The following is a 27,050-nucleotide window of genomic DNA, read 5'->3' as shown; positions in this document are numbered from 1 at the left end:
AATGTGGGTTTCTTGGATGCATACTATATCTATGTTATTAGATCTTACCAAAAAACTCAATCTCTGCCGTTTCCTCCAATCATTTAGCCCCCCTGCATTGATAGTACATATCCTAATGTCTGACATTAATACAGTATTTACAATTCCTAAATTGACATTTCACCCCGTATCTGATATCCATCATAAACCACATCCTTTCCATCTCATGCTTTTTCAAAATTTTCTTCCCTTCCCCCTCCCCCCAGCCCTCCCTCCCTCTGCACTCTCACCCTCCCCTTCCCCAGCTCCAACCTGGAGCTAGACCTCACCCCCCCTTGCCCAGAGGCGCTCAGACCGATGGTCTGTGCACGTGATGGTTTACAGCTCAGATCGAGGAAGAAAATTAATTACAGTTATTTTTTTTCCTAGATTTTACTCACTCTTTTTTTTTTTTTTTTTTTTGACCCCTTCCATTGTAAATTTCACTTCAAACACCAAATGCCTTAATAGCCAGTGACCACTAACAAAAACTCACAGATGTATAGAACCAAAAATTTAAGCAAAAGCATATTTTTTGGCCATTTGCCCATTTTAACCAATTTGCAATGTTCCTATACTACTTATGACATGAGAAATTCCTTTGCTTTAATCTCAGAAGAAAAATAAAATGTTTTTCCCTCTTTAATTATTTTCAACTGAGCGGGGTTGATCAGATACGCCTGCATCCCCTTGTCCTGAAACGGTTTGATCATCAGCCGCAATCTCCACCGTCTCTCAACCGTAATATGACAAAAGTCAGGGCGGACAAAGAATGTGTAACCGTCGACTGCCTTTTGTTTATCCGGTCTTGCCCGCTCAGAAATGGCTTGCCTCAAATTGAAATTACCTAGGAAGATTAGGATCGCTCTAGGTTTGTCATTTTGTTTCGCATTTTTATGAATGTTAGCAGGGGTACGATGAGCTCTCTGAACCTCCCTATCAAAATCCCAGTCTTTTAGATCCAAAAAGGCATGTTCAAAAAGTTTTACGACAAACGTTTTCATATCCGACCCCTCAGACCCTTCAGGGATTCCCAAAATACGTAGGTTGTTTTGTCGCGATCTATTTTCCAACGACTCAAGCTTCCATTGCATATCAGTTAGTTGTTTTGCATGGGTTTTAGCTTTATCGGAAGCGGCAGCTGAATCTGCTTCGGTAGAAACAATTCGGTCTTCTAAATTGGTTACCCGATCTCCCAGGTTCACACAGGCCTTTGTCAGTTTCCTTACTGCCCCTTGTATTTTTCTAACTGCTGCCTGAGACTTGCGGCTCTCCTGTCTTGCTTCCTCTCGATGGGCTAAAATCTCCTGATGTATAACCTCCAGAAGGGACATTTGAGCGGATTCCCCGCCTAACCCATCAGTGGCCGTATTAAACAGCGGTTGCTCCTTCTTCTGGCTATGCTTTCTTGATCTCAGTAGAGTTTTTACCGCCGTATTCGGAGGACTACCTTCATCTTGTTCCAAATCACTGCCAGAGTCTGATTTACTACCTTCTTGTTCCAGGCTATCATCTTCGTCCTCTGACCATTCTCCGCCCTCTGATACAGAGAAGAATGCTTCACTCTGGACTTCTTTTTTACTTCCGTGACTCCCCTCGGTATCCTCATCCAGGGTCTTTTCTAAACCTTGGGGCATTACTGAAACATTATCCAAACAGTCGTTTCCAGGAGTCTCCCCCTGCTGCTCTTCCCCCTCTATAATTCCAGCTGTGTTAGGTTGTTCAGATAGAACCCCTTCTGTATCCCCAGGGGGCCCTATATCAAGCCTTTGTACAATCTGAGTCTGAGTCTGGGTCTGCATCGAATCGCCCTTTACATCCTTGGAATCTTTACTTTTAATCACTCTCTGAAATATATCAGAGATTGGGGTTGTACCCTGGGAATCTGAGTTTGGTTTACATGCCCCTTGCTGCTGAATTGGATTTTTTACAGAGGGGGAGCCTTGTTTCTTCTTTTTGTTGCCCTCAAGGTCTGTTAGTAATTCTGCCGCTTCAACTGCAGCCTTCCTTCTGGCTGCCGCTTTGGCGCTGGCGCTCATTTTTGGGGCCATGATTTCCCTCCTCCTTTGTTTCAGCCCAAACTGCTCCTTACCGCCTGGGATACCGTTGTTAGTATCTTCCTCCGCTCCCACGCCCCGGGGTTCCTCCAGAGTGTATCGCTGCACCTCCTCTTCCCTTTGTACCAGGGTCGCCTGACAGCCCACTTGCGTGTCGGCTCCGCGGAGCTTCCTGCACTGCTGCCGACTCCGTTTGAGCCAGCTGCTCCACACTGCCCGTCTGCTGAAGGCGGATACCACGAGCTCCACTGCCTCCACCTCCGTATCCGTCAACAGACCCGCTGCCGACCCGCCTCTCAGTCTCCGCGTTACCAGCAGAGCATCAAGCAGAAGCCGCTTCAGCGGCTGACAGCCGGTCAATTTCATGCAGGTCAGTTTCATGCAGTAATTCTTCCTTCGTTTTCGGCGTTCATTTACAGCCTTAGCTCAATTCCTTCCCTCGGCGCTCTTAGTGGGACAAATTCTCATTTTCACATCCGTATTTACTCGACCTCAGGCTTTTTACCGATCGGAAAAAATGCTTGCGGGGTCTATCAGCTGTTCATGGCGCTCCTCCTCGATCGAGCTGTCTCGGCCGTCTACACAGCCGCCATCTTGCCTCTCCCCGTGTGCCTCAATTACAAATATGACTGTACCACCTCTTGGTGTTAGTCCATTTTCTATAAGTTTAAGTGTTATAGTATTTCTTATGCTGACCGGGATGAGTATTGCATCCGGGTCTTGTTGTAGGAGACTTGTGTCATCCACTAGGAGTTGAGCTGCTATTCTAGCTGTCTCCCTCTCTTCTTCAGTTTCTGACATTTTTACTGACAGAAAGGTTTTTGTTGCAGATCAGTTTTCCAAGTAAACAAAGAATAGGTGCACAATATTTTGGAACACTGTATCCTTCAACGTTGAATAAACCAAAAACCATACATAGGAGTCTCCTCCTACTAAATTTGGCGGATTTTTAACCTTTTACCCACTCCAGACGTCTTTGGAGTATTTATGGGAGAAAGGGTCTGTGTGAAAAAGCACGACTGAGTTACTCTGCCTTGCGTTAGATTTATCGCCTTATCAAACGTTGGGCGCCATGTAGTGTAGTTCCTATATTCCCAATAGGCTCTGCGCATTGGAATAATATCTTCAGTAGTGTAGACGTAGGACTGAGGTTAACTAGGTCTTTTACTGACGATATTAGACTTAGGTTTTGTGTGCTAGCTAGCTCAGAGTCCACTAGAAACTTTCTCGAATAGGCGAGGAGGATTTTAACCTCCCTGGATTGACAAGAAGGGATTTAGTTTCTGACAACCATAGAACATGACAACTTTGCTCTCCCTGATCAAGAGTATATCTCTAGAGTCATGTGAAAACAAAAGACAGCTATTTTACTCAGTCAATACGTGCATACTTAGTTTCACCAGATTGTAGAGAAGAGAAGAGACGGGCGTTTTCAATAAAAGGTGTTATTTATTGATCAGTCTCTTTTCTCATACAAGAGAAATGAATCGCTACAATTGTAATACTGATGGTTAAGTAAAATGCATACAGTAAAAGCAGGATTATAAAATAATACTGTAAAAGCATTGATATGGTTTCTTAGCCATATGTTACTTTAAAATGGATAAAAGATATACATACATATATACATTGACTAATCGTACTCAACTGGTGCTTCTAACTACGCCTACCCCGGTGTACCTCACCTAAGCCTAATACATGGGAGGGAGTAAGTAAGTAGCAGTTTAAGTTAAGTTTGTTTTGCCAAGAGTCTGACTCAAGAATTCTCTGTAAGGGGTTAGTCAGTTCAGTACCTGGGATTTAGAAGGCAGGAGGGCTGGTATCTCTTTCTCAGGACTCGGTATCCCAGTTACCCGCGAGGGCAAGCTGGAAACGCTGGAGGCTGGATTCCTCGGCAAGAGGAAAGGCAGCGTTTTCCTCAGCGCGTCAAAAAGGGAGGGGCAGCGTCCGTGGGCTCTCGCATCAGCTGGGCTCTCCGGCAAGTAGTCGCTGCTCCAAGCTCATCACCACTGTGTCTTTACTTAGGGCAGTGTCGGTATATTTATACCTGAGAGGTGCCTGGTTTGACGTAAGGATGGACATAAGACGTCAATTAAGAACTGGTCGTTCTTACATTCTTTACAGGAGTTCTCGAACGAAATCAAAACAATAGCAGCGGGGATTTCCCAGGTTTGCTGGAGGCTTGGTTTGTTTAGGGAACTCGGTGTGCTTTCTAGGGGGCTGGAGGAATAGTGCTTGCCTAATGTGACAGCATGCGCTATGACTAATTTATGAAACTGGTTTCTGTGCCGTTGTATGGATATTAGTGATTTATAACCGGACAAGGGTCAGAAATTGGAGTATCGATACAGGTCCCTAGATAAACACACTACAATACAAACACTCACCCCCAGGCAACTGATCTGGGTTTAATCCATCACCATTCTTTAGCTCACTCCGCCACCCCAGTTCAGACATGGCCATATGCAAATCAGTCTGACCCTGTGCCTCATGGGAACAGTCCAGTCCGAACTGCCAAGCCATGTCTTCCCTGGACCGGAATCAAGCTTCCCAGGACCGGTTTCTGGCATTAGCCGGGCTTGCTTGACTCCAGTGGCAAAGTGAGCAAGGGACTCACGTCTGAGCATACCCTGCCAACTTAGGGCGAACAAAGAAAAACCAAAGGTGGTGATGGACGGAGCGTTGACAATACAAACACTCACCCCCAGTCAACAGATCTGGGTTTAATCCATCACCGTTCTTTAGCTCACTCCACCACCCCAGTTCAGACATGGCCATATTCAAATCAGTCTGACCCTGTGCCTCATGGGAACAGTCCAGCCCAAACTGCCAAGCCATGTCTTCCCTGGACCGGAATCAAGCTTCCCAGGACCGGTTTCTGGCATTACAGCCGTCTTCAGCCGGGCTTGCTTGACTCCAGTGGCAAAGTGAGCAAGGGACTCACGTCTGAGCATAACCTGCCAACTTAGGGCGAACAAAGAAAAACCAAAGGTGGTGATGGACGGAGCGTTGACAATACAAATACTCACCCCCAGTCAACTGATCTGGGTTTAATCCAGCACCGTTCTTTAGCTCACTCCGCCACCCCAGTTCAGACATGGCCATATGCAAATCAGTCTGACCCTGTGCCTCATGGGAACAGTCCAGCCCGAACTGCCAAGCCATGTCTTCCCTGGACCGGAATCAAGCTTCCCAGGACCGGTTTCTGGCATTACAGCCGTCTTCAGCCGGGCTTGCTTGACTCCAGTGGCAAAGTGAGCAAGGGACTCACGTCTGAGCATACCCTGCCAACTTAGGGCGAACAAAGAAAAACCAAAGGTGGTGATGGACGGAGCGTTGACAATACAAACACTCACCCCCAGTCAACTGATCTGGGTTTAATCCATCACCGTTCTTTAGCTCACTCCGCCACCCCAGTTCAGACATGGCCATATGCAAATCAGTCTGACCCTGTGCCTCATGGGAACAGTCCAGCCCGAACTGCCAAGCATGTCTTCCCTGGACTGGAATCAAGCTTCCCAGGACCGGTTTCTGGCATTACAGCCGTCTTCAGCCGGGCTTGCTTGACTCCAGTGGCAAAGTGAGCAAGGGACACACGTCTGAGCATACCCTGCCAACTTAGGGCAAACAAAGAAAAACCAAAGGTGGTGATGGACGGAGCGTTGACAATACAAACACTCGCCCCCAGTCAACTGATCTGGGTTTAATCCATCACCGTTCTTTAGCTCACTCCGCCACCCCAGTTCAGACATGGCCATATGCAAATCAGTCTGACCCTGTGCCTCATGGGAACAGTCCAGCCCGAACTGCCAAGCCATGTCTTCCCTGGACCGGAATCAACCTTCCCAGGACAGGTTCTGGCATTACAGCCGTCTTCAGCCGGGCTTGCATGACTCAAGTGGCAAAGTGAGCAAGGGACTCACGTCTGAGCATGCCTTGCCAACTTAGGGCGAACAAAGAAAAACCAAAGGTGGTGATGGACGGAGCGTTGACAGTACAAACACTCACCCCCAGTCAACTGAACTGGGTTTAATCCATCACCGTTCTTTAGCTCACTCCGCCACCCCAGTTCAGACATGGCCATATGCAAATCAGTCTGATCTTGTGCCTCATGGGAACAGTCCAGCCCGAACTGCCAAGGGAGAAGGGTTTTAGTTTTCTTAAAATGATCATTTGGTGATTTACGCTTTTGTGGCGGCACTGATGTGCTTCGGCATGTTGAGGTTCTTGTTGAGAATTACTCCCAGTGATCTCTCTGAATCAATGACCTATAGAATGCAGTTGAGGTCTGTAAGATTTTTTAACCATTCTCTGATGACAGGTGATTGGTTGGGCAGGGCAATTAGTAGGAATTTGTTTTTTTTTAATATTTAGTTCGAGGTGATTGGATGATAGCCAATTTTGAGTTTTCTGTAAAGTTTTGTTGAGGCAACTTTTGTCTTCTAGGGAGGAAACATTTAGGTAAAGTTGGGTATCGTCAGCATACATGTGGTAGTGGATGTTGGCTAAGCTCAGAAGTTCCTTTAGGGGCTCCATAAACAGGTTGATGAGAGTGCGCAAGAGTGAGGAGTAGAAATTAACTTTTAAGGGTATTTCTAGTATTTAAACTGCATGTATGACATTTAACTCATTTTCTTTGCAAATTTTCTGTGATCTTAGTTGAAAGTTAAAATTATTCAACTGGTTGAAACCAGTTCTATAGTACATGTTTAGGGATACAGCACAGCCACTGTGCCACTGAATCACAGTAAACAACACGAGCAAAAAGATTGGGCCATAAAAGGTAAAACATCCAGGCAGATCATGCAGAAGAAGGCACATTTCTGTTTTACCAGATTAACTAGTTATCAGCAAAGAACAGGAATAGCCCAGAACTAATAATTTTGGTACTTAAGCATGATCTGTCTCCCGACTACTTATCACAAAGGCTGATCAGATAAGTTCCCTCCCGTGCAGCAACGCTCTTCCAACCAACATTTCCTTTTTTACCCTACATCCCTAGACTCACTTATGAGTGTGCTCATTTAGGTTACCTGGTCCCTACACAGGAACAGATAGATTCCATACTAAATTGTGCTTTGTCTCTTCTCTTAACACTGAAAAAAGCTATATTTGATATCTAAATATATTAAATAAAGCGTTCACTATGGGTCAGTGTTAAACCTCAAAAGAACATGAGGCAAGGGGCTCACACCAAACACCTCAAACAAATCAGAACATAAAGTAATCAGTACTCCAGAAATGAGTATCTCAGAGATTCTGCAGCTAAATTAGAAAACCATGAAGGTTTATTAAAAATGAATAAGGCATTACAGAAGGCAAATAAATGAGCCAGTCTCAACGTAGATAAAGGTTCATAGGAAGTTAGCTATCAAATGCAGTGGGAAGGTCTGTCACAAAATAAATTATAAGATTAAAATCTCAAAATAATTCTAAGTCTAAAATGCAAGACAAACCAGCAAGAGTTTAGCCTTCGAGGATGAGCAAGTAATAACGTGGCTCACCTCCAATAACAGAAGTTTTTATAATAAATACACAGTAAAAAAACATATGATCAACTAAAATGAGCTACATCTATCTAGTACCACCCAATAACAATACAAGATAATGCAACATTACCTAACACCACTCTTTAAATAAACAAAATATTGAATATACTTTTGATTTCAGAGCTATGGATGGGACACAGTGTCTTACATGAAAATGCAAAGGCAAACTGTATATTGAATTTATTTGCTCGTTTTTTAGTGTGAACTTGACCCTGGTGGGTATCAGAGCGCTTTACAAATTGACAGAGAGCAGCATAGTGACAACAATAAAATCATTTGCAAAGAAAAACAATGCAGGATATAGGTAGCACCCAGAGAAGGGAGGGTACGCTTTACAATGCTCAATGGTATAGGAGATAACTCAATAAAAGCCAACATAACATAGACAATAAAACTGTCAAATGAGGAGTGACAAGAAACTGGAGGGTAGAGTCAGGAGTGCTAGGTTTAAAACACTGCAGTTGCCGGCGAGAGTAGTCATGAATGTGATTTAGGGAAGAAGGGCATACAGTATCTAGGGAGGAAATGTGTTCATAAGGAGTGCTTTGACTTCAGTGGGCAAGGTGTTCCAAATTCTTGGGGCCATCCAAGAGAAAGAGTGGTTGTAAGTTTTCTTCTTGTAGAATCTCTGTGGTTTCAGAAAAAGGGTGTTAGAGCTTCTTGATGTTCTGGAGCCACCAGAAAGTTTGAATGTCTGGGCAAGATACCTAAGGGCTTTGAAGTAGAGGGCTTTATGTGTCATACAGCTAATTTTTTGCTGGTTTCTCCCTTCTAATGGGAGCCAGTTGAGGAATTTCAGATCATGGGTGATGTGGTTGTTTCTTTTTGAGCCGGTGATGAGTCTTGCAGCAGCGTTGAGCAAAGCCCTTAAAGGAGCCAATTTCGATCTGGGCGATCCAGAGAGGGTTGCACTTCCATAGCCCAACCTGGGAATCACTAGGGCTTGCACTGCATGCTTGTAATCATGGGGGGGAGAAGGGTTTTAGTTTTCTTAAAATGATCATTTGGTGATTTCCGCTTTTGTGGCGGCACTGATGTGCTTCGGCATGTTGAGGTTCTTGTTGAGAATTTCTCCCAGTGATCTCTCTGAATCAATGACCTGTAGAATGCAGTTGAAGTCTGTAAGATTTTTCAACCATTCTCTGATGACAGGTGATTGGTTGGGCAGGGCAATTAGTAGGAATTCGTTTTTTTTTAATATTTAGTTCGAGGTGATTGGATGATAGCCAATTTTGAGTTTTCTGTAAAGTTGTGTTGAGGCAATTTTTGTCTTCTAGGGAGGCAACATTTAGGTAAAGTTGGGTATCGTCAGCATACATGTGGTAGTGGATGTTGGCTAAGCTCAGAAGTTCCTTTAGGGGCTCCATAAACAGGTTGATGAGTGTGCGCAAGAGTGAGGAGCCCTGGAGGGTTGCATAATGTGACCACAGTGGTCTCTGATAGTGAGCAATTAACCTAGACTCTTTGAGTCCTGTTTTCGAGGTAGGAGGTGACTCAGTTAAGGACTGTTCCTGATAGCCCCATGCGGTGTTCCAAGAGGTCTAGTAGGTTGTCATTCTTAACCGTATCGAATGGTGATGATAGGCTAGGAGGATTAACAGACATGATTGGTTCTGATCCAGCATTTTTTGTACATCGTCCACTATGTGTGTCATAGCCGATTCATTGCTGTGCCCTGGATGAAAGCAAGATTGAAAATGGTCTAATAGTCAGAATTGTTCGATGTGGTTACAGAGTTGGATGTGAACACAGTTTTCAAGGTGTTTCGCCAGGGTAGGAATATTGGAGATAGGTCTGAAGTTGTTTAAGTCAGTCTTATCAGTTGTTATTTTTTTTAGGATGGGAAAAACATGCCAGCGAGTGAGGCATTAGCAATCTTGGTCCAAAGTGGGAGTATCGAGCGTAAGATCTCCTTGAAGAAATTGGACGTTAGCGGGTCATTGAAGTGGTTTGAAGGTTTCAGCGATGTTAGAATCTTAAGGATGGTCTTTCCTCAAAGTTTTTAAAAGAGTTACATGATGTGTTGTTTTTGGGGAGGTGCCCAGTGGGACATGAGGGAACCGTAGACCTGGAAGCAGAGAGGATGGTGTGAAGTGGGAGAGTACCCTGTTCCAAGGCCGTCTGCAGGTCCTTTCTCATGCTTTCTATCTTTTGAAGGAGGAAGGAGGTGAATTTCTCACAGTTTGATAGCAGACTAGATTCAGTGCGCAGTTAAATGATACTTTTAAAAGCTCAAAAACATTTTTGGGACAGTTATTGGCTTGATCCAGCTGATTTCTGAAGAAAATTTCTTTAGAACTTCTGATGCTTTTGTATTATTTATTCATCAATTATCTCAGGTGCTTGAGGTGTTCAAGGTGCGAAGCTGATCTCCACTGACGTTCAGCAAGCCTCTGGTTGCGCATTGCTGTGTTAAGGCTACCACTATTCCGGGGTTTGGAGTCTTTTGCGGACACTCTTTTTAACTGTAGCGGAGCGATCGAGTCAAGGATAGTTCATGGAACAAGTGTACTGATTTGTAATATCATGGACATCTGACATCTCACGAGGAGGAGGCAGGAAGGTGTGGCAGAGAGACTCTGTAGGTTATCAAAACTTGCATGATGAGGAATGTGATGCGGTGGTGGTCGGTCCAATTACAGGCAGGATAGAGTCGAATTGAATAAAGTTGGGCTTCACAATGATAGGTCTAAAGTCAACCCTTTGTTATGTGTGGGCCTGTCGCAAAATTGAGTCAGGTTGAGGTCAGCAAGGAAGCTGTGGACTGCAGGATCGTTCCATTGGCGGTTGGAGTCTCAAGGAACATTTGAGTACACTGTTGACCAGTGTTAGTTACAATGGTTTCCATGAAAGCCCGATTGTCTCCTGGAGGGTGGTAGATCATGTGTAGTTTACAGATAGATCTGTTTTTGCTAGAGACATCGTGGCATAGGTATTCACAGGAGCATAGAGCGGGGGTTTTTGCATTTTTGACTAACAGGTTGAGGCTGTGAATGTAAGCGATGCCACCGCCTGGTCCACTGGGTCTATCTAATCTAGAAATGCCATGCTTAAGAGGGACTAGTATGTCAAGAATAGTAGACGAGAAGCCATTTAGGCAGGTTTCAGTCAGAATAAGAAGGTCAAAATTCCGTGTGAGGATCAGGTCAGCAATATGTCCCCATGTCTTAAAGCTGATCTGCAATTGATGAGGTTTGAGGTGTGTTGGGGTAGATTGTGTGAGGATAACTCTCCTGAGGTTGTGGTTATTGACCGCTGTAAAGTGGTGCCTAGGAGCATTATGAGGGTTTGCCGGGATGGCATGGATTTTTTCCTGATTATAACTGGTATCAAGGTGAGGAAAGTTATATGGCAAGAGGAGGGTTTGGATATCGTTTTTGGTTAGAGGGACTTTCCATCTAATCGGTCATGTGGGCACATTGGGGTAGGGTCTAGTTCTCCATCTCCCTATCGTATGATAGGGCCGGAAAGGTCAGGGTGGAAGGGAGTTGTTTTGGAGATGAGGCAGGGTGGTTGTAAGGTTGGTCCTTAGCAATAGTATTAAACCTATGGTTCCTATTACAGAACTGAAGGTTGTTCATCTCTGTAGTGAAGTGAATGAGTCTATGTAAGTCTGCTTTGAGTTCTTGCAAGGTTTCTGAAATCTCGTCCAGTCTGGATTCAAATATGATATATGAGCGGGATGTCAGGTCCTGAAACAGTGGGCAGGGGGGCAAGGGGGAGAAGACTGTGGGTTGGGATGTTGGAGTACTTAGTGAGAAAGCATAAGGGAGAGAGGATTGAGGGTAGGGGTAGGATGAACTTTAGTGGGAGAGAGTTCAAGAAATGATGGAGTATCAATGGCAAGTTATTGGGTGTAAATGGGGGATCAGAAGTTGGGGGAGACCAAGGTTGAGGTGGGTGTGGGGGTCAAGGGTATAGTCGGGGTAGTTTGGCTTTACGCTATAGTGAAGAGCAGTGGGCAGTCAACAGTCCTAACATCCATTGCCATCAAGGAGCACCGCTAATACAGGCTGTGGCCACAAGGGGCAAGATCGACAAACAAATTAATCAACCTGTTCTGAAATTCACATTCACGCCATCAATTTAATCTTCCCCTGGAATGTTTCCCTTATGAGGGTATTCTGTATAATGTTCCGGCTATACCTCTAACACAGGAGGAATCCACTTTCAGCTAAATAATAAGTGGCCCATTGGTTATCTAAGAGCACCAACTTCTCTCTCAATGATTACAGGAATATACTTTCGACCCGAAGAGTGAATTCAATCAGCCCTAATGCCAAACAAATCGAGGTTGACTGTATGGTTATCACTTTCAAATATCCATATCTTGCACACTAACTATTCTAGAACAATCAATCTAACAGCAACGTCCACACCAGCATCCTCTTGCTCCCGCTAGGTTTCTTTTAGAGGCACCTTATACCCATCAATAATCCTTCATCTCTTTCTAGGACTGAAAGGCCTGACCAAACAGAATTTGCATGTTACAGCTTCAAACTGTTTCTCTCCCCTCCCTAACCTGGATGGATTTGATTGACTGAACTATAATTCTATTAGAGATAAGAGGCCCATGCTGATCTCCAAAGCTAAACTGGCACGTACCAGCTTAATGGCACGTATAGGGAAATTATTGATTAACTTGATGTGCTGGAATACTTCTGGCATTAGGTCCACGTAGCTAAACAATGAGTGGTTAACATTTGTCGAAAAAGTTGACATTGTTATGCTTCAGGAAATGTCTATTGAAGACATTGTTTGGGACAGATACCAAAGTATCAGCATTCCTGCTGTGCTCTCTACTAGTGGCTGAGCTTGGGGGTGGGGTGGGATGCTTACCCTGGTTCAAAACTCCGGGGTGTTCAAGGTTTAACCAATCAAATGTACTCACATTGGAATTCAAGTTCTTTGGGTTGCATTTTCTAATACTTTTAAGTTTTAACTCATTCATTTTTATAACTCAATCAATGTGCAGAACAAGGAGGGAGACTTTGATACCTCTTTTCATGTTTTAACTGTTTTAAAGAATAGATCTCTTGAAGTCTATAATAATTTTAATGTTAGTCTGGGGGAGTGGTTTTAATGACAAAATTGGAACAAACGTTACGTATCATAACACTTTTTTAATTTGGTACAGGGTGGCTAACACCTAGAAATCTGACAGCAGGGGAAGTCAGCGTATATAGATTTCTGTCAGAATTCGGCCTCCTGAATACGGTGAAAACACTGGAGGACTAGTCAGACCAGAGGGCCACCTCTGTAGGCTGGAGACAGGGCACAATTATAGATTATGTCTTTGTATTAAAGCTCATGAATGAGCTAACCCTTTCTGAGGAGCCTATTGAAAATTGTATCAGTGACCATAACCTGAATGAGATCTCATTTTCAATGCCAATAGGCACAGCATCTCCCAATGGAAAGGGGATTAGGTCTTAGAGAGCATTGGTAAAGGGCTAAAATTGAGATGGAGAGGTGTTTACTTCCTAACCCTTCTTGTTTCCATCTCTGAGATATTGGGTTGAGGGTTGAGTATGGGTGACCCAAGTTAATGCAACAACCACAATCCATGTCAGGGTGAGCCACAAAAGTCACTAAATTAACATGTGCTTAACCCTCTGGTACCTTGAAACAAAAACAGTCTGGCTTAACTTGGAGGAAATGTGTAAAGTATTTATGCAGCACAAAAAGAGTAACAAAATGAAAACATAACACAAGAAAAATCCCACACCAATTTAAAATCATAGAGTAAATTTTAATACATTATTTGACACCAAAACAAAAATTCAATTAGTAGAACCGGAGTTATGAATTTTGAAGCTTATGGCAAAAACTAGCACCTAAAATATCAAAGTGCGAACCACTAACATCTTGTCAGGCGAGACTGGGTCAAAGTAGGAAAATATGGCCGACCGCGGATACAAGAAGTGTATTGGGCTCATCTCTATAACTAGAAGAAAGTTTCAGTAAAATGTTCTGAGAAGGTAGAGTTCAGCGGGGCAAGACTGCAGGTGGTATCCGAGAAGGAAGCGTAGTCTTCCGGGAGTTACAAATTCATCAACCTGATCTGAAATTCACATTCACGCTATCAATTTAATCTTCCCCTGGAATGTGAATTGCAGTGAAGATTTCTACGTTCGGAGTTATCCTCTTTTTTTAACGTCAAACATCTACAGCTGGACAAAGCTGTTAAACCACATACTGGTTTAACTGTGTGTGGGGGGCTGGAAGCATGCACTTGTATCTGGTTAGTGATGAGTTTCGTTAAGTTAAGGCTCTGGTTGATGATGCATCCCAGTGACTTGGCAAGTGGAACCAGAGATGGGGAGATGCCAAGAAGCCTTAGAATACAGAGCTACAGGCTTTATGTCAATATATTTAACAAATTGTTTCGTTAAATAAGTTGTATGGTGTCACATTTTAATTAAACTTCTTGGTGGAAGAAATTCTCTAACACCCTGCAGAGTTTGAGTTCACTCGCTTACACCAACTTGCTCAGTGCAATATTGGGGATAGAATTAAAAACCTTTTCCTGGGCTGCATCTAACTCCTAGTCTCACATACATCCAAGTTGACACCTGAATCGTGCAAAAAGGATCATGCAGAGATCTGGGGTCTTAGAATAGTGCACATAATAAAGTAACAAGGACAAAACAGCTCAATTACATTGTTGGTTACTAATTTATCCAACTAATGCCATTATTATACGTTTGCCCTTAATGCCGGTTTGGCAGGAGCCTGAGTTTCCTTTAAAATGGTATTATAAAACATGCGGTATTTATAAAACATGCGGTATTATAGCTTGCAGTAATACTACATTAGTTTCTGGGTCCAAATCCTCCATGTCAAATCTGGAGGGATTTATTCTTTTAAAATGTCCCAGAACTGCAGGTTTACATGTGGAAATCGGTGTGTTTAGTAGTGAATTCCACGTGTTATATCAAATTATATAAGGCCCAGTGGGGGATAAACTTGTAATTCCCCAGTCATACTGCACCAGAAATACCAGGTGTCTCATAACGGAGGCCTATGTATTGTTTATAGTAAAGCACAAAAAGATTTCTATATTAAGGATAAAAAATAAAAAAACAATTGAGAACAGAATCAACTAATGTTGATGCTGCTTTTAATTCGTTGTTATTACTTTTATACCTCTATATGCTTTTTATGGTATATTCACTTATTTATTAGTCCCAAGGGTTTCAGGGACCTGAGATGAAGAAATGCTTCTTACTTGCTTTATTAACTTCCAAGATGTATTTGATTGTAATCTGCGTCTTTTTAAATATGGTTTTACATATATTTTATATTTCCACAGATTTTTTAATGTGGTTTTCTTTTTTTCCATATATACCGTATAGTTCTGTACTTCTATGATTTGTAGTTTTAACGGATCGAATAAAGAAATTGATTGAGGACAGAATCCATTTAATCGCCCCTTATTAAATGAATGCCCAGCATGTTTACTCTTAATCCGCTACGTAGAACATCCTTTGATGACAACAGTTTAGTTCTTTGAGGTTTACAAACATGATTTTGCAAAAAGCTGAACAAGCACTATGTTGGCCTTTCCTCACTGCAGGAGTTGGAGCATCAGCTGGCTGGGATCCTGAGGGTCAGCTTCCAGCAGTGTCATACCATTGGTGCTCAGCTGCGGCTGCTGGAGGTGTTTGAAGGCATCAGCAGAAGAGAGCTAATAAAGGTAAGGAAACATCGCCTCTAGGGGGCTGTCCACGAGCTGGTCACTGTTGTCTGGTGAAACAGAGCCACAGGACCTGTGTTCTCAACTCTACTATTTTCTGCTGATGAACTTTGACCTGATGTAGCTAACGTGACCAGAAATGTTTTTTGAAGCGGGAGGTAAAGTTATTAGGATCTTTGAAAATGCATTGCAACAACTGGATTTTTCTTTGTTCTGTTTGGCGTGGGAGATTCCCAATTTCTCTATCCCCCACACAGTCATCACCCCACACAGTCGTCTCTTTCTGCCCCATCCACCATTATATTACATTGACACTTTTCTCTCTTCTGTTTAATTTTTCCCTTCACCCGTCCCTCGTCTCCAGTACCTTTTATGTTAACCATGCTTCCAAAAATCCTTTTCCTCCCTTATCTTCTCAACTTCCTTGTTGACATTTCCATTTGCTACTTACCTCTTTTATTTCCTCTTTTTTCCTCCTACTGTCCTACATCCTATTGCTAAGACCCGTCTTCATCCCTTGTATCAACACTTTTAAAAGAGTGACCAATTCAAAACATTATCATTTGGCCTGGGTCCTCTATATTCGGAACTTTTTCTAAAAACTAGATATTCCACGTGGGCTTCTATTTGGGTCAGGCTTCTCAACGCAGCTGTCTGCATGAACTATTGTTACTGAGCAGGCTTTGGTTCCACCCAGAGGTCATTACTGTCTCACCTCATGCTTTTGGCTGTTTAGTATATCCTTCTGCCTTTCAGTGATACTTCCATTGGAAAGCATGAATGAATAAATTAGTTTGATACGCGCATGAATCACCCTAACCGGGGTATCTCGGCACACAGTCAGTACAAAATGCCCAAAACCAAATCTAAAACAGTACCGTTTTAGTGCTTTTCTAAATGACAGATTCTAACGGGGAATGGCACTTTATTCCAGAGGATAGTGGCCAAATAGGAGAAAGATCTTCCACCACATCTAGCTCGTCGAATACAAGGGACTTACAGTAACTCCTTCTCACTGGAACGCAAATTCCTAGCAGGATGATATAGTTTAAGTCTCTGACAAAGATACTCAGGACTTTGCCCAGTCGGGCTTTGAAGGTTAAGCAGCACATTCTGAATATTATCCTATTCTTTACTGGCAACCAGTGAAGAGATTTTGAAAGGGGAGCGGAGGCCTTTATAGGCGGTCATTGGATATTAGTCGTGCTGCTGTGTTTTGCATGACCTGCAATTTCGACAATAATGACTCATTGCCAGAGGCCAATAGCGCATTGCCGTAATCCAATCGGCTCACAACAAGAGTCTGTAACAAGGTCTTCCGGGCAGATAAGGGAAGAAATGGTAATGCCTTCTTGAGCAAACGTAGCATGTGGAAGCATGTGCCTGTTGTAGATACTATTAATCCTCTTGCTGTTTGTCACATTCAATTCTTTATCTCCTATGGGCTTTTTATTCAAAGAAATACGTTTTTGCTACTGTGTATATAGCATTGGCAAAGCTATTAGGGCTGGCTTTAATTTGATAAAAAGCATTTTTGCATGCAAGCGATGAACACCTCATTTGTAAACGCCTTTGATTACATGGGTTGGCACATTAAATCCAGGCCGGCCGGCTTTGCTAACGCTTGAAAGTGGCCATGGTGTACTTGTAGGTTATGTAGAGGGATGGAAATGTGTTTAGTGTTGGGGGGTACAGGCCAAAGAAAGGTTAAAATAAAGAACTTTGGTGTTTGCTTATATTACAAATTATCTTTGAAACACAATTATTTCACCAACTATACACTGAGTTTAGATGTTTTTGAAGTAGAAAACAGTTGGCTTTGTAATTTCAAAGTACATTGTAGATCAATTTATAGTAGTTAATATTCACTGAATTAACATGAAATTGTGGAAACTGAACAAGACAATTGATTTTCACTTCGTGTCTGTTCACTTCTGGAGAATGTTGATCAACTAAACAATCTGTATTGTTCTGATTTTTTTAAAATAAGATTTATATGAAATCATGACATATAACCTTAATGAATCGTAAAACAAATGAGCATACAGATTACAATTTAGTATGTGTTCTTAGCACAGTGTGCATTAATCCATTTTAGTATCCGCAAGCTACTCATGAAATAGTCATTGAGCTTTTTACCCGTTTGCCTTCCATAACATGTAATCTCACATGTATTTTCCAATTCTTTTCTGGCATGGAGGATTTGTAAATTGCTCAACAGTCTACATCCTGTATTTCCCAATGCCCTTGTATTCTGATGTTATTCAGAAGTTAGATGGCTGCCAGTCAGCAGAATGCTCAAGCATGGAGATAATGTCTGCCAACCCAGTAGGGTCCTGGTAGGAGTACAGGGGCTAGAGAGGGCCTCGCACTTTGCACACATCATCATGCCCCGCTGATAGTGGCTTTTTGAGTTTTTGATTAATGGCATGAGCGTGACTAATCCTTTGTGACTGCGCTTGCATGTGTCACAAAGTGAGAGCCACATTCTAGAGTCTTGAGAGGAAAGATCAGATTAAAGAAAGACTCTGCTAGTCCATAGGGAACAGCTCCAGGACAAGGTCATGTTCTGAAGAGACCTTTCATCTTAGATGCTAACCTGGGACCTTGATGAACAGAATGAAAATCCCTTCAGCGGGCTATATAGAGAGGTTGAAACAGGGGGCTAGCTGTTTTGAGCTTGGTGCATTGAAGCTTCATTGGTTGTCTACAACCTGAATGGATTTGGCTATGAGGGGCTTTGTAGTGCTGGCCACTGGATGCTGAAGAGGAGGAAAGTGATGAAGAACCTGTAAGTATGGCTCCTTTTCCAGGATAATGATGGGGCTCCTATGAGGGGATTAGGGCCAGCAACTGGAGGAAGGTGATTGTGGGGTGTTGATTACTGCTCAGTTCCACAGATCGCCCTTCGCAAAGATCCCCATGTTTTACCTGATGCTTTACTTTATGGTTTTCCAAGTAGAGCTCATAGTGTGCTTGGTTGCATAATTATGGGTCTCGCCGGTGCCTTGCCTTCCAAAGGTTTAGGAGAGGTTCTGTCTCCATCTGCCTCCAGTAGTTGAGTCTGTAGGAGGTGTAAATATTCGTGATTTAGTTGGTCCAATATGAACTTCCTCGAGGATCATTGTCATGTTGGATAGGAATCATATGCTTTTTAAGAATGTACATGATGGAAACCCTTAATTTCCCCATGGCCCTAAAGCTGTTATATGGAGCACACAGACTGAAGAGTTATCTGGAAGATAGTGTGTATTGTCAGTCGCTCTTGGTTACCTAGATAGGATCTGTCACCATGTCTGTGTAATTATGTTGGGTATGTATGTCTGATCTTTCAATCTCTGTTGTGGATACCCATGGTCCGTATGATCTCTCACACAGATCTAAAAAACAAGATGCCCAATAGCGGAAATCCCTGTTTTGGTTGCAACCCCTGTGAGACGCAAGCTAACAGGAATGAGACTGCAAAAGGGCCTTTAGAATGTACAGAACTCTTTTATATTTTGTAAAAAGGCTTTTGCAATCATTTCTGAATTGCAATAAGGACAAAGGATGAAAGGGACATCCCCCTACACTTTCTGAATCAGAGGGGAATGTATCAATAGTTTGTGACCACAATTGTGGTTGCAAACCATTGATGTATTCCTCACCCCCGTGTTGGGGTGGCAACTGATTCGCAAAGGGGAAGGTATCCTTTGAGAAACCTTCTCCTTTGTTAATCAGGGTGGCCATGCTCCCCCTGATGTTTTCACTAATAGGAAACCTTTTGTAAAGCAGCCCAGGCTCCTTCAAGGATCAGGGATGCTTTTAAAAGAATTTGTCCCATTTAGGAATGCAAACAGAGGTGGTGGTCTGCTGCTCCTTGCAGGCCACCACCCATGTGTTTGTAGCCAATCACAGGGAGTTGCAAATAATGAACTGTCTAATTATTACTTATTAGGCGTGTCTTTCTGTGACCTCCTGCACCTGTAGATTTTGTGATGTGACCTATTATTATCTATGCCGTATCACAAAATTTGAGACTGGCCAAAAAACGTTGGTGCTCAAATTATGACAATTTTCGTGACCACATTTGTTACCAGTCTTTTGGTACACCTGGCTCCATAATGATATGTTTTGGTAGGTTTTACCTGTCCTACAAGTGCCAAGTACAGTAGCATTCAGACACAACAATGCTACACTCAGGAGTATAGCGTATACAAAAGAAGACGTTATACACCCTTTAACTCTAGGTAATCGGGTCTTTCGTATCAGGTGTACTTCCAAGTGACCAGGTGGGGCAGTTGGTGCACTGTCAGATGACTGGTGAAAGCCATGTGTACAGGGCCGGACTGGGAAGTGAAAGTAGCCCTGGCAAATTTTGCCAGACCAGCCCCCGTCCGATGCGCAGCGAGCCAGCCCCCGTCCGACCCGTAGCGTGCGAGCGTAGCGAGCGAGCCCGACGGCCACTAGGGGGGTTTGGGGGGGTTCTCCCCCCAAGAAATGTTTCAAAAACGACATACCAAAATGGTGAATTTTACAGCACATTTTTCATTACATATTCAAATTGTATCAACTTTCAAAGCACAGTAAACAGTAGATGATGACCTTAAAGAACATCAGGTTACCCACCCAGTCATATGTATCCATAGGCATTCTTTCAGAGAGCACCAAAAATAGACACAAGTAGTCAATCAGAAAGAACAAAGTAAAAGTGAGACCAACCCCCACATGGTGTGTAGCGAGCAAGCGCCGTGAGCAACCACTAGGGGGAGTTTGGGGGGTTGAACTTCTACCCCCCCAAGAAAATTTGGGAGACAGAAAGGCCAAAACAGCAATAGATCTGGTTATGTTTCGTACGTGGGGAGGAGAGAGAGTGGAGGAGGGGAGGAGAGAGAGTGGAGGAGGGGAGGAGAGAGAGTGGAGGAGGGGGAGAGGGAGAGGGTGGGGAGGAGGAAAGAGAGAGAGGGAGACAGAAGAAGAGAAAGGGAGAAGTAGAGGGAGAAACAGAGGAAGAGAATGAGAGAGGAAGGAGTGGAATGAGAGAAAGATGGGGTGAGGGATGGAAAGAGATAGAGAGAGGGAGGGGGAGATAGAGGAGAGATAGAGAGAGGGAGGGCAGAGAGAGGGAGAGGGGAGAGAGAGAGGTAAGACAGAGGGAGGTGGAGAGAGAGAGAGAGAGAGGGGAGACAGAAATACAGGGATATAAAAGAGAGAGGGAGGGATAGAGAGAGGGAGAGAGAGAAAAGGATATAGAGAAAGGGATAGAGAGTAAGAGAGATATGTGGATAGAGAGGGAGAGAGGGGGATAGAGGGGGAATAGAGGGAGGGGAGAGTGAGAGGGGGAGAGAGGGATAGGTATAGCGACAGATTGAGAGGGATAAATAGAGAGCGCGTGAGGGAGAGAGAGGGAGAGAGAAATAGAGAGAGGGAGAGAGCGAGAGAGAGGGCAAGAGAAAGAAAGAGTGGGAGGGAGGGAGAAGGAGGGCGAAAGAGAGATGGAGAGAGAGAAAGAGCTAAGAGAGAGAGAAAGAGCTGAGAGGGAGAGAGAGGGAGAGGGAGAGAGAGAGAGAGAGAGAGAGAGAGAGAGAGAGAGAGCGAGAGAGAGAGATCGAGATCACACTGTTCCCTTTTCTGTCCGCATTTGTCTTTTCTTCTTCCTTTCATCTCTACACCCCCGACTGGCTCCGCTTCAGCCACCTATGGGGCAACATGCATGCCAGACAGAGCACGACTGTGCTACCTGTACGTCCCAATATTGACAGCGGGCAACACTTAAACCAAAAGGTCCATAGTCATAGAGACGTTTTAAGGTTATGGGCATGAGATAAATGCACATCCACCGAGTCTGAAATGGAACACATTACGCAGTCTGTGCTTATCCCAACACCAGCCAAGGATCCAGCCTTCCTGGACCAAACTTGGACGCCTCTGAGTCAGCATTTCAAAACTTGTTGTAAACTGCAGCAGATCCAAAAGAAGAGACAACTTTTTTTTACATCACGTTTGTCAGCCTCACTTTCCTTTGGTCCCCAAAGTGCAAACAAATGCGTGATTATGCGATTAACTCCAATGTTTAAACACAACTGGGTTTTTAGTCAAAAATAAGTAGATTTCACTGTTAGGAGTTATCACAAAGGCACATGATATGGCAATTTCAATGGACACAATGGGGTCAGGTTTGCAGGATGCACCACCGTGTACAGTTGTACTACAAAGATGGCCTTTCTGGCTCTGCCAGCGATTTACAACAATAAAGTGTGTCTGCATCTCACTGAATAGTTTCTCAAACTAAGAGCAAAAATAGCTTGGTGCAGCCTACAGATTCCGTGCACAATCCCTCAAAGTTACAGCAATTGCTGATCACTAATATTAATCCAACCCATGCCAAGGCCGTGATTAAAGTAGGAGCATGAACAAAGCAGCCAGCCAGCCTGGACTAGTTTCAGCATGGTTTAAGCAGTGAAATAAGAACTAGGCGTGCCGAAATAAATTCCTTTGCCATCGTCTAAGATTTAAGCAGCTCACTAGAGCCTCCACTTGGTAGAAAACACATTCAGAAGTAATGCGCTGGAAATAAAGATGCAAGGGTCTGCACTCTAGAGAGATTTTTACGATTTGAGAACATGCATAACTTATGAAAATGTCACACATAGCAATCTGAAACCTTGGCAGCTATGGGCAGGCTCTAGCTGACTTCTCCGAGGGACTCCAAGACTAGAGGCCTCATGTAACATACAGAGCTGTGCTGTGCATATACGGTCAGTGGTAGGCAACTTACCACTGACCGTATATGCACAGCACAGCTCTGTATGTTACACACTGTGGTAACTTTGTCGGATTGGAATCACATTGCTCTGCAGCTGCTAATGTATTTTCAATCTTGCTATATAGATTAAATAATCATTGGCAGTCATTAATAATCTGTTTTTTTTATATAGCGCTTCATACCAATCCTATGCAGCTTCTTAGTGTTTTAAATAAGAGGAGTTCTTACTAACAAATGTACCCAATTTAACGTCCATTTGGCCTGCATCAGAGGGACGTAGTCCGAGGCTGGGTTAGCTGGAAATTGAACTCATATTATAAAGATCATATCAGACGACGTAGGTGAGTGTTTACTCAACAAGTAACAATAGGATCTCTCAAAAGCAGTAACCCACGGAATTATTTACATTATAGGCACTCTGTGATCTGCATGGTGCATGTTCTTTGCAGCAGGCATATTAACTCACTGTGCTACCTTACCATGAGTCATAACTTGTAATCTAATGGATTCGTCACATATGATCCTATTCTTTTAAGTATTATGCTTTTATGATTTAAGCGTTTAAATCGAATAAAGCTTGTTTTGATTTTGATTTGATTTGAGTCAAAACTCGACAAACCTCCAATCTTTCTCTCGAAATAACATTAATCACCAGTGTTATCTTGCCATTTTTTTGTTGCCTGAAAATTGCTGGAGGCCAGAAACGCGGCAACAGGTGCTTTTCAAACCATGATATACTTGCAAACATGATACCCCCTGTTGCACCAGTCGCACCACCCTAGAGCTGGCTCTGGATAAAGGTCTGGCCACTACTCAATACTTTAATGGTTCAATGGACAGCAATAAGGACAGCAAGAGCTCCATGGAGTATTCTGGACATGGATTCCTTGATTAGTAAGGTTTCAAAGGATCGTTCTTTGATGAGACCATTTATGAAATCAACATGTCCTACTTGGGATCTACCTCTAGTCTTTAAAGCTTCATAGTCTCATCCTTGTGAGCCTTTGGTGGAGGTAGACACTGGAAACATGTGTCCTTTAAGGTGTTCTCTTTGGCATCCATAACATCAGTCTGTAGACAAAGTGAGTTGGGTCTGTTGTCTATTAAACCCTGCTATTTGAGGATTTTTAATCAGATAGACTGATTCTTAGATTAGGACCAGGTTTCCATCCTAAAGTTATGTCTTCTTTCCATGAAGACAAGAAATATTTTTCCGTCTTCTTTTGCAGCATCTACAATTCCTGAGAAGGATACTTTAAACACAGTGCATATGCTGAGGACACTGTAGATCTATGTGTCTTATCTGGCGAGGTCACAAGACTGTAGATAGTGTGAAAATATTTTCATTTTGATATATTTTAATATGGGCAGAAAGCTTCCTCCCCGACTTTGAGTAACTGGATTAGAACTCCTATGAGCATGGCCTATGTTTCACATGACATAGTTTTACCAGGCAAGGTGACGGCATGTCCATTCGAGGAATGGCTGCTTCCTGGGCTGACACTTGTGGGGCTTCAATGTTAGATAGATTAAAGCAGCCACCTGCGCTACCCCGTCCACTTTTGTCTCATCTTATAGATTGGATATGGGGAACCTTGAGTCCATGGAGTTTTGGTTCCAGAGTATCAGCAGCCACTCCTAGTTTTGCATTAAAATTCGAATATGCAACAATTTGGAGTTTTTGTCATTCTTCAGGTTGTGAATGTTGCTCTGGAAAATTGTTTGAGGAGGTAATAATTTTATACCTATTGGTAAACTCTGAAAAACAGTTTCTCATACCAAATATTACAACCGACCCTCTAGGTTTCCATTTCACACCATGGATTTCCTTATAGCTTACAGCATGCAGGCATTGTTGAGTTGAGTTTCTTCCCTCTTTATTTCCTGTGTATTAATGAGGTATTAAGGGTGACGGCGGGCAGAGTTTGCTTTTTGATTGGCTGTAGCTGCGGAAGTCATCTCCCTGAATGTACAGTTCAAGGTTTTCGTTTATTGTGATTTGCACGCATACCATTTTAAAAAGATCCGTCAGACAAACCATGTAGAAATAAGTATTCAAAAAAGCTGCAAATTAAACATTTTATACATTGTAATTCTCCTGTGGTAGAAATATATGTTTTTCTACAAATTCCCAGTTATTCTAATGTACAAGTACTATGCTATAGCAGACAGATAATCCTTTACTTCAGCTGGAGTGAGCCTTTTAAATCCTGCTTCACTGCAGACACCGACTTCAATGTTGTCTTCTGTCATCTGTCCTTCAAAGCTTTCCTTTAATGTTAAAATGGCTGTGTGAATGGCATCTTCAAGTTCCAGTTCTTCATTATACCGTTTATCAAGGAAAGTTTTTCCATTCACGTAATTTTCCCCATAGCAGTTGCTTTCCATGCAAAATAGGCACCAGAAGGATCAGACTGGAATAAATATGGCCTTTCCTCATTCTAACCAGCAATTAACAATGATACACCAAATGGGCGAACACCACCGGACTGTGTGTACTCTTGCATTACTGAAGCAACTCCGAGCCCTTCGTACCAGTACCCTGTAGTCAGGACCCATGCCACTGACCACCACCACTGCGCGACGCGGCCCCTCCCGCCAACTTCAGTGAAGACCAGGCATTAACGACAAAGTCATCATGAGTCATTAATGATGAAGTTAGTAACTGTAATTGTCGGTACGGGAGCCAGCCCAGGGCGGAAAAAATTAAAATACACTTACTCAGTCACGGTCAGGTCGGCCCGGCTCCTGCTGTTGGTGGGTGGCACTGGCAGACACAGGAGGACAGGAGGGCAGGCTAATACTTCCAGGGGCAGGAGCGGGCTAGCCACCACAGTAATAATTAAATTATGGCCGCGCCCGCTCCGGTGATCTCCTTTCAGGGCTGGCTGACTCTCTCGTCGTGATGGTGATGACTGCGCAGTTATTTTGCCCACAATGCAATGCGCATGCGGGGGGGGGCACCCTAGGCGCGCAGACGCCCCGGAGGAGGCAGGGCATGACTGCGCGCTGCGCACAGGCAGTCAGGCACCTCCCTCGGTCCCTCCTCCCTCCTGAAACGCTTCTTCCGCTTTTTATTTAGGTTGCTGCTTGCACTCGGATCAGGCTTCTTGCTGCTGCGTGGCGCTGTAGCATGGGCGGCGCTGCAGGCAGTCACAACACGACTGACACTGACCTGCACACTGATGCTGACGCTTGGCCTGTGACGGACGGACCGAAAACGAAAATCGGCCCTCACTCACAAAACCGGCCCCCTCCTGGCTCAAAACCGGCCTCCAACCCCTCCAGCCGACCGGGGGATTGCCCGGTGCCCAAAAGCACCAGTCTGCATGTGTAGTTTGGGACCTAGTGTGCCCTTCAAGATCAGGTGCTGTTCAAGTGCTTCGAATCTGCAGTCATATTCTCATTACAAGTTGCACAGTCCTGCTCTGACAAGGTGGTAAATGTGAGTCGGGGTAAGGTGCTGAGTGGGAGGAAGAGCAAAAAAAGTTTCTCTGGCATTTACAAAGGACAATGACGCAAGCCAATGAAAAATATGGGCGGAGACTGGGTGGAACTTCAACTCCATACTCGAATACAGCATGCCTCGCAAAAGCAGCGCATGCGCTGCCCAGACCTTAATAGCAGGACAGATGCTTGGCTGCGGTTGCAGTAAAAGCCTCAAGTGATTTTATTGGCTGATTTTCGTAGTTTTTCTGCAGCAGGCAAAACTGGGTGTAGGATGCAGATCACTTGTGATCACACAAAGAATGATGAGGTCCTTTTTGGTTATCTGTTAGGGCATGATATTCAACTGCTTTGGTTGTGGCCATCCTATTCTTTCTTCAAAATCTGTTTAAAGCAGTTACACACAAGTAGCCTTTCACTTCTAAATTCAGTGAAAATTATTAAATTGAAAATATGTTTACTTCATGAATTTGAAAAGGAGTACACACAGAGTTATAGCTATTTATTTGCGCCCAGTTGCATTATTAGTTGATTTTTGTGTTATTTTATTTTGGTGTCAAGAAATATTTGTCCTTTTAAATTCATGGTGTTTTTTCCTCCATTTGCATATTTTATTTCCCCCCCCATTCTCTAGGCTTCAAAGCAGGCTTGCTTTTAATGCTTATTTTGTACAAATATAACAGCAGGGAAAGTTTTTTTGTAGAAGCCAGCCGCTGGTGCCGTCGCGTGTGGAGTTACTGATTACCAAAGCTGCCTAATGTTCATTTTACCTCCTTGCTTCTTTCTTCCACCACACTACACCTCATGGATCTTTATCTCACTCTTTTAAGTTCTTTTCCATCCCTTCTTTCTTTGTTAGTCACTGTTTTCTTTTCTTTTTGCTCCTTTCTAATCCCTTATCTGCATTTCTCTCTGTAGCACTGGCTCACAGTCTGATGATAAATAATAAGTGTTGATCGCCAAAAGTTAATGCCAGTGCTCACCATCTCCTACCACCGGCACAAAGAAAGCCCTGCCTGGAACAGCTCACACAATTTTATTTTATGTGTTACCGTAGCTTCAGTGGAGGAGAGGGTGGATAATTCCAAAAGACTGGCGACAGTTTGCAAATTTTCGTTCAAATGTGAGTACATTAAGTTAAGAACACGATGACTTAAACCTGTGCTGATATTCACAGGAGCATCTACGGGACAAGGACCAGCAGTTGGTTACCATGTTCATCGAAGAACTAACACAAGTGAAGGACATGTACCTGCAGATGTGCGAGGACCCTCCGCAGCACATCAGCACGACCCCTACTGTCAGCAAACTCATCTGGATAAAGGGACTGAAAGCCAGAATCTCTGTAAGTTGGTGTACATGTTCCTAAGTGGAAATTTACATTCTTGATCACATAAAGACAAAGATCCCTACTCAAAAAGGCGGTTTGTCTCCTAAAATGCATATTGTTTTGTAAATAGTTTATATTTTTCAATTCGAATTTGGGTATATTGAACTGTTAAGCTTGCATATATTTCTTTTATTCACTGTGCTTG

General features: G+C 43.4%; 1 protein-coding gene across 1 annotated transcript in view; it reads left to right on the top strand.

Annotated features, from left to right (window-relative positions):
* LOC144822741 (uncharacterized) overlaps positions 1-27,050 on the top strand; it is a 2,085,503-nt gene that overhangs the window by 135,774 nt on the left and 1,922,679 nt on the right. Inside the window, exons 12-13 of the mRNA XM_078680596.1 lie at positions 15,204-15,323; positions 26,693-26,860. Coding sequence (XP_078536722.1) covers positions 15,204-15,323; positions 26,693-26,860 — 288 coding nt within the window. The remainder of the gene's footprint in view (positions 1-15,203; positions 15,324-26,692; positions 26,861-27,050) is intronic.

This window comes from Lissotriton helveticus, chromosome 3_1 (assembly GCF_964261635.1).
Source record: "Lissotriton helveticus chromosome 3_1, aLisHel1.1, whole genome shotgun sequence".
Classification (NCBI taxonomy): domain Eukaryota; kingdom Metazoa; phylum Chordata; class Amphibia; order Caudata; family Salamandridae; genus Lissotriton; species Lissotriton helveticus.
Note: the sequence above shows the minus strand (reverse complement) of the source record. Positions and strands in the feature narration are given on the sequence as shown.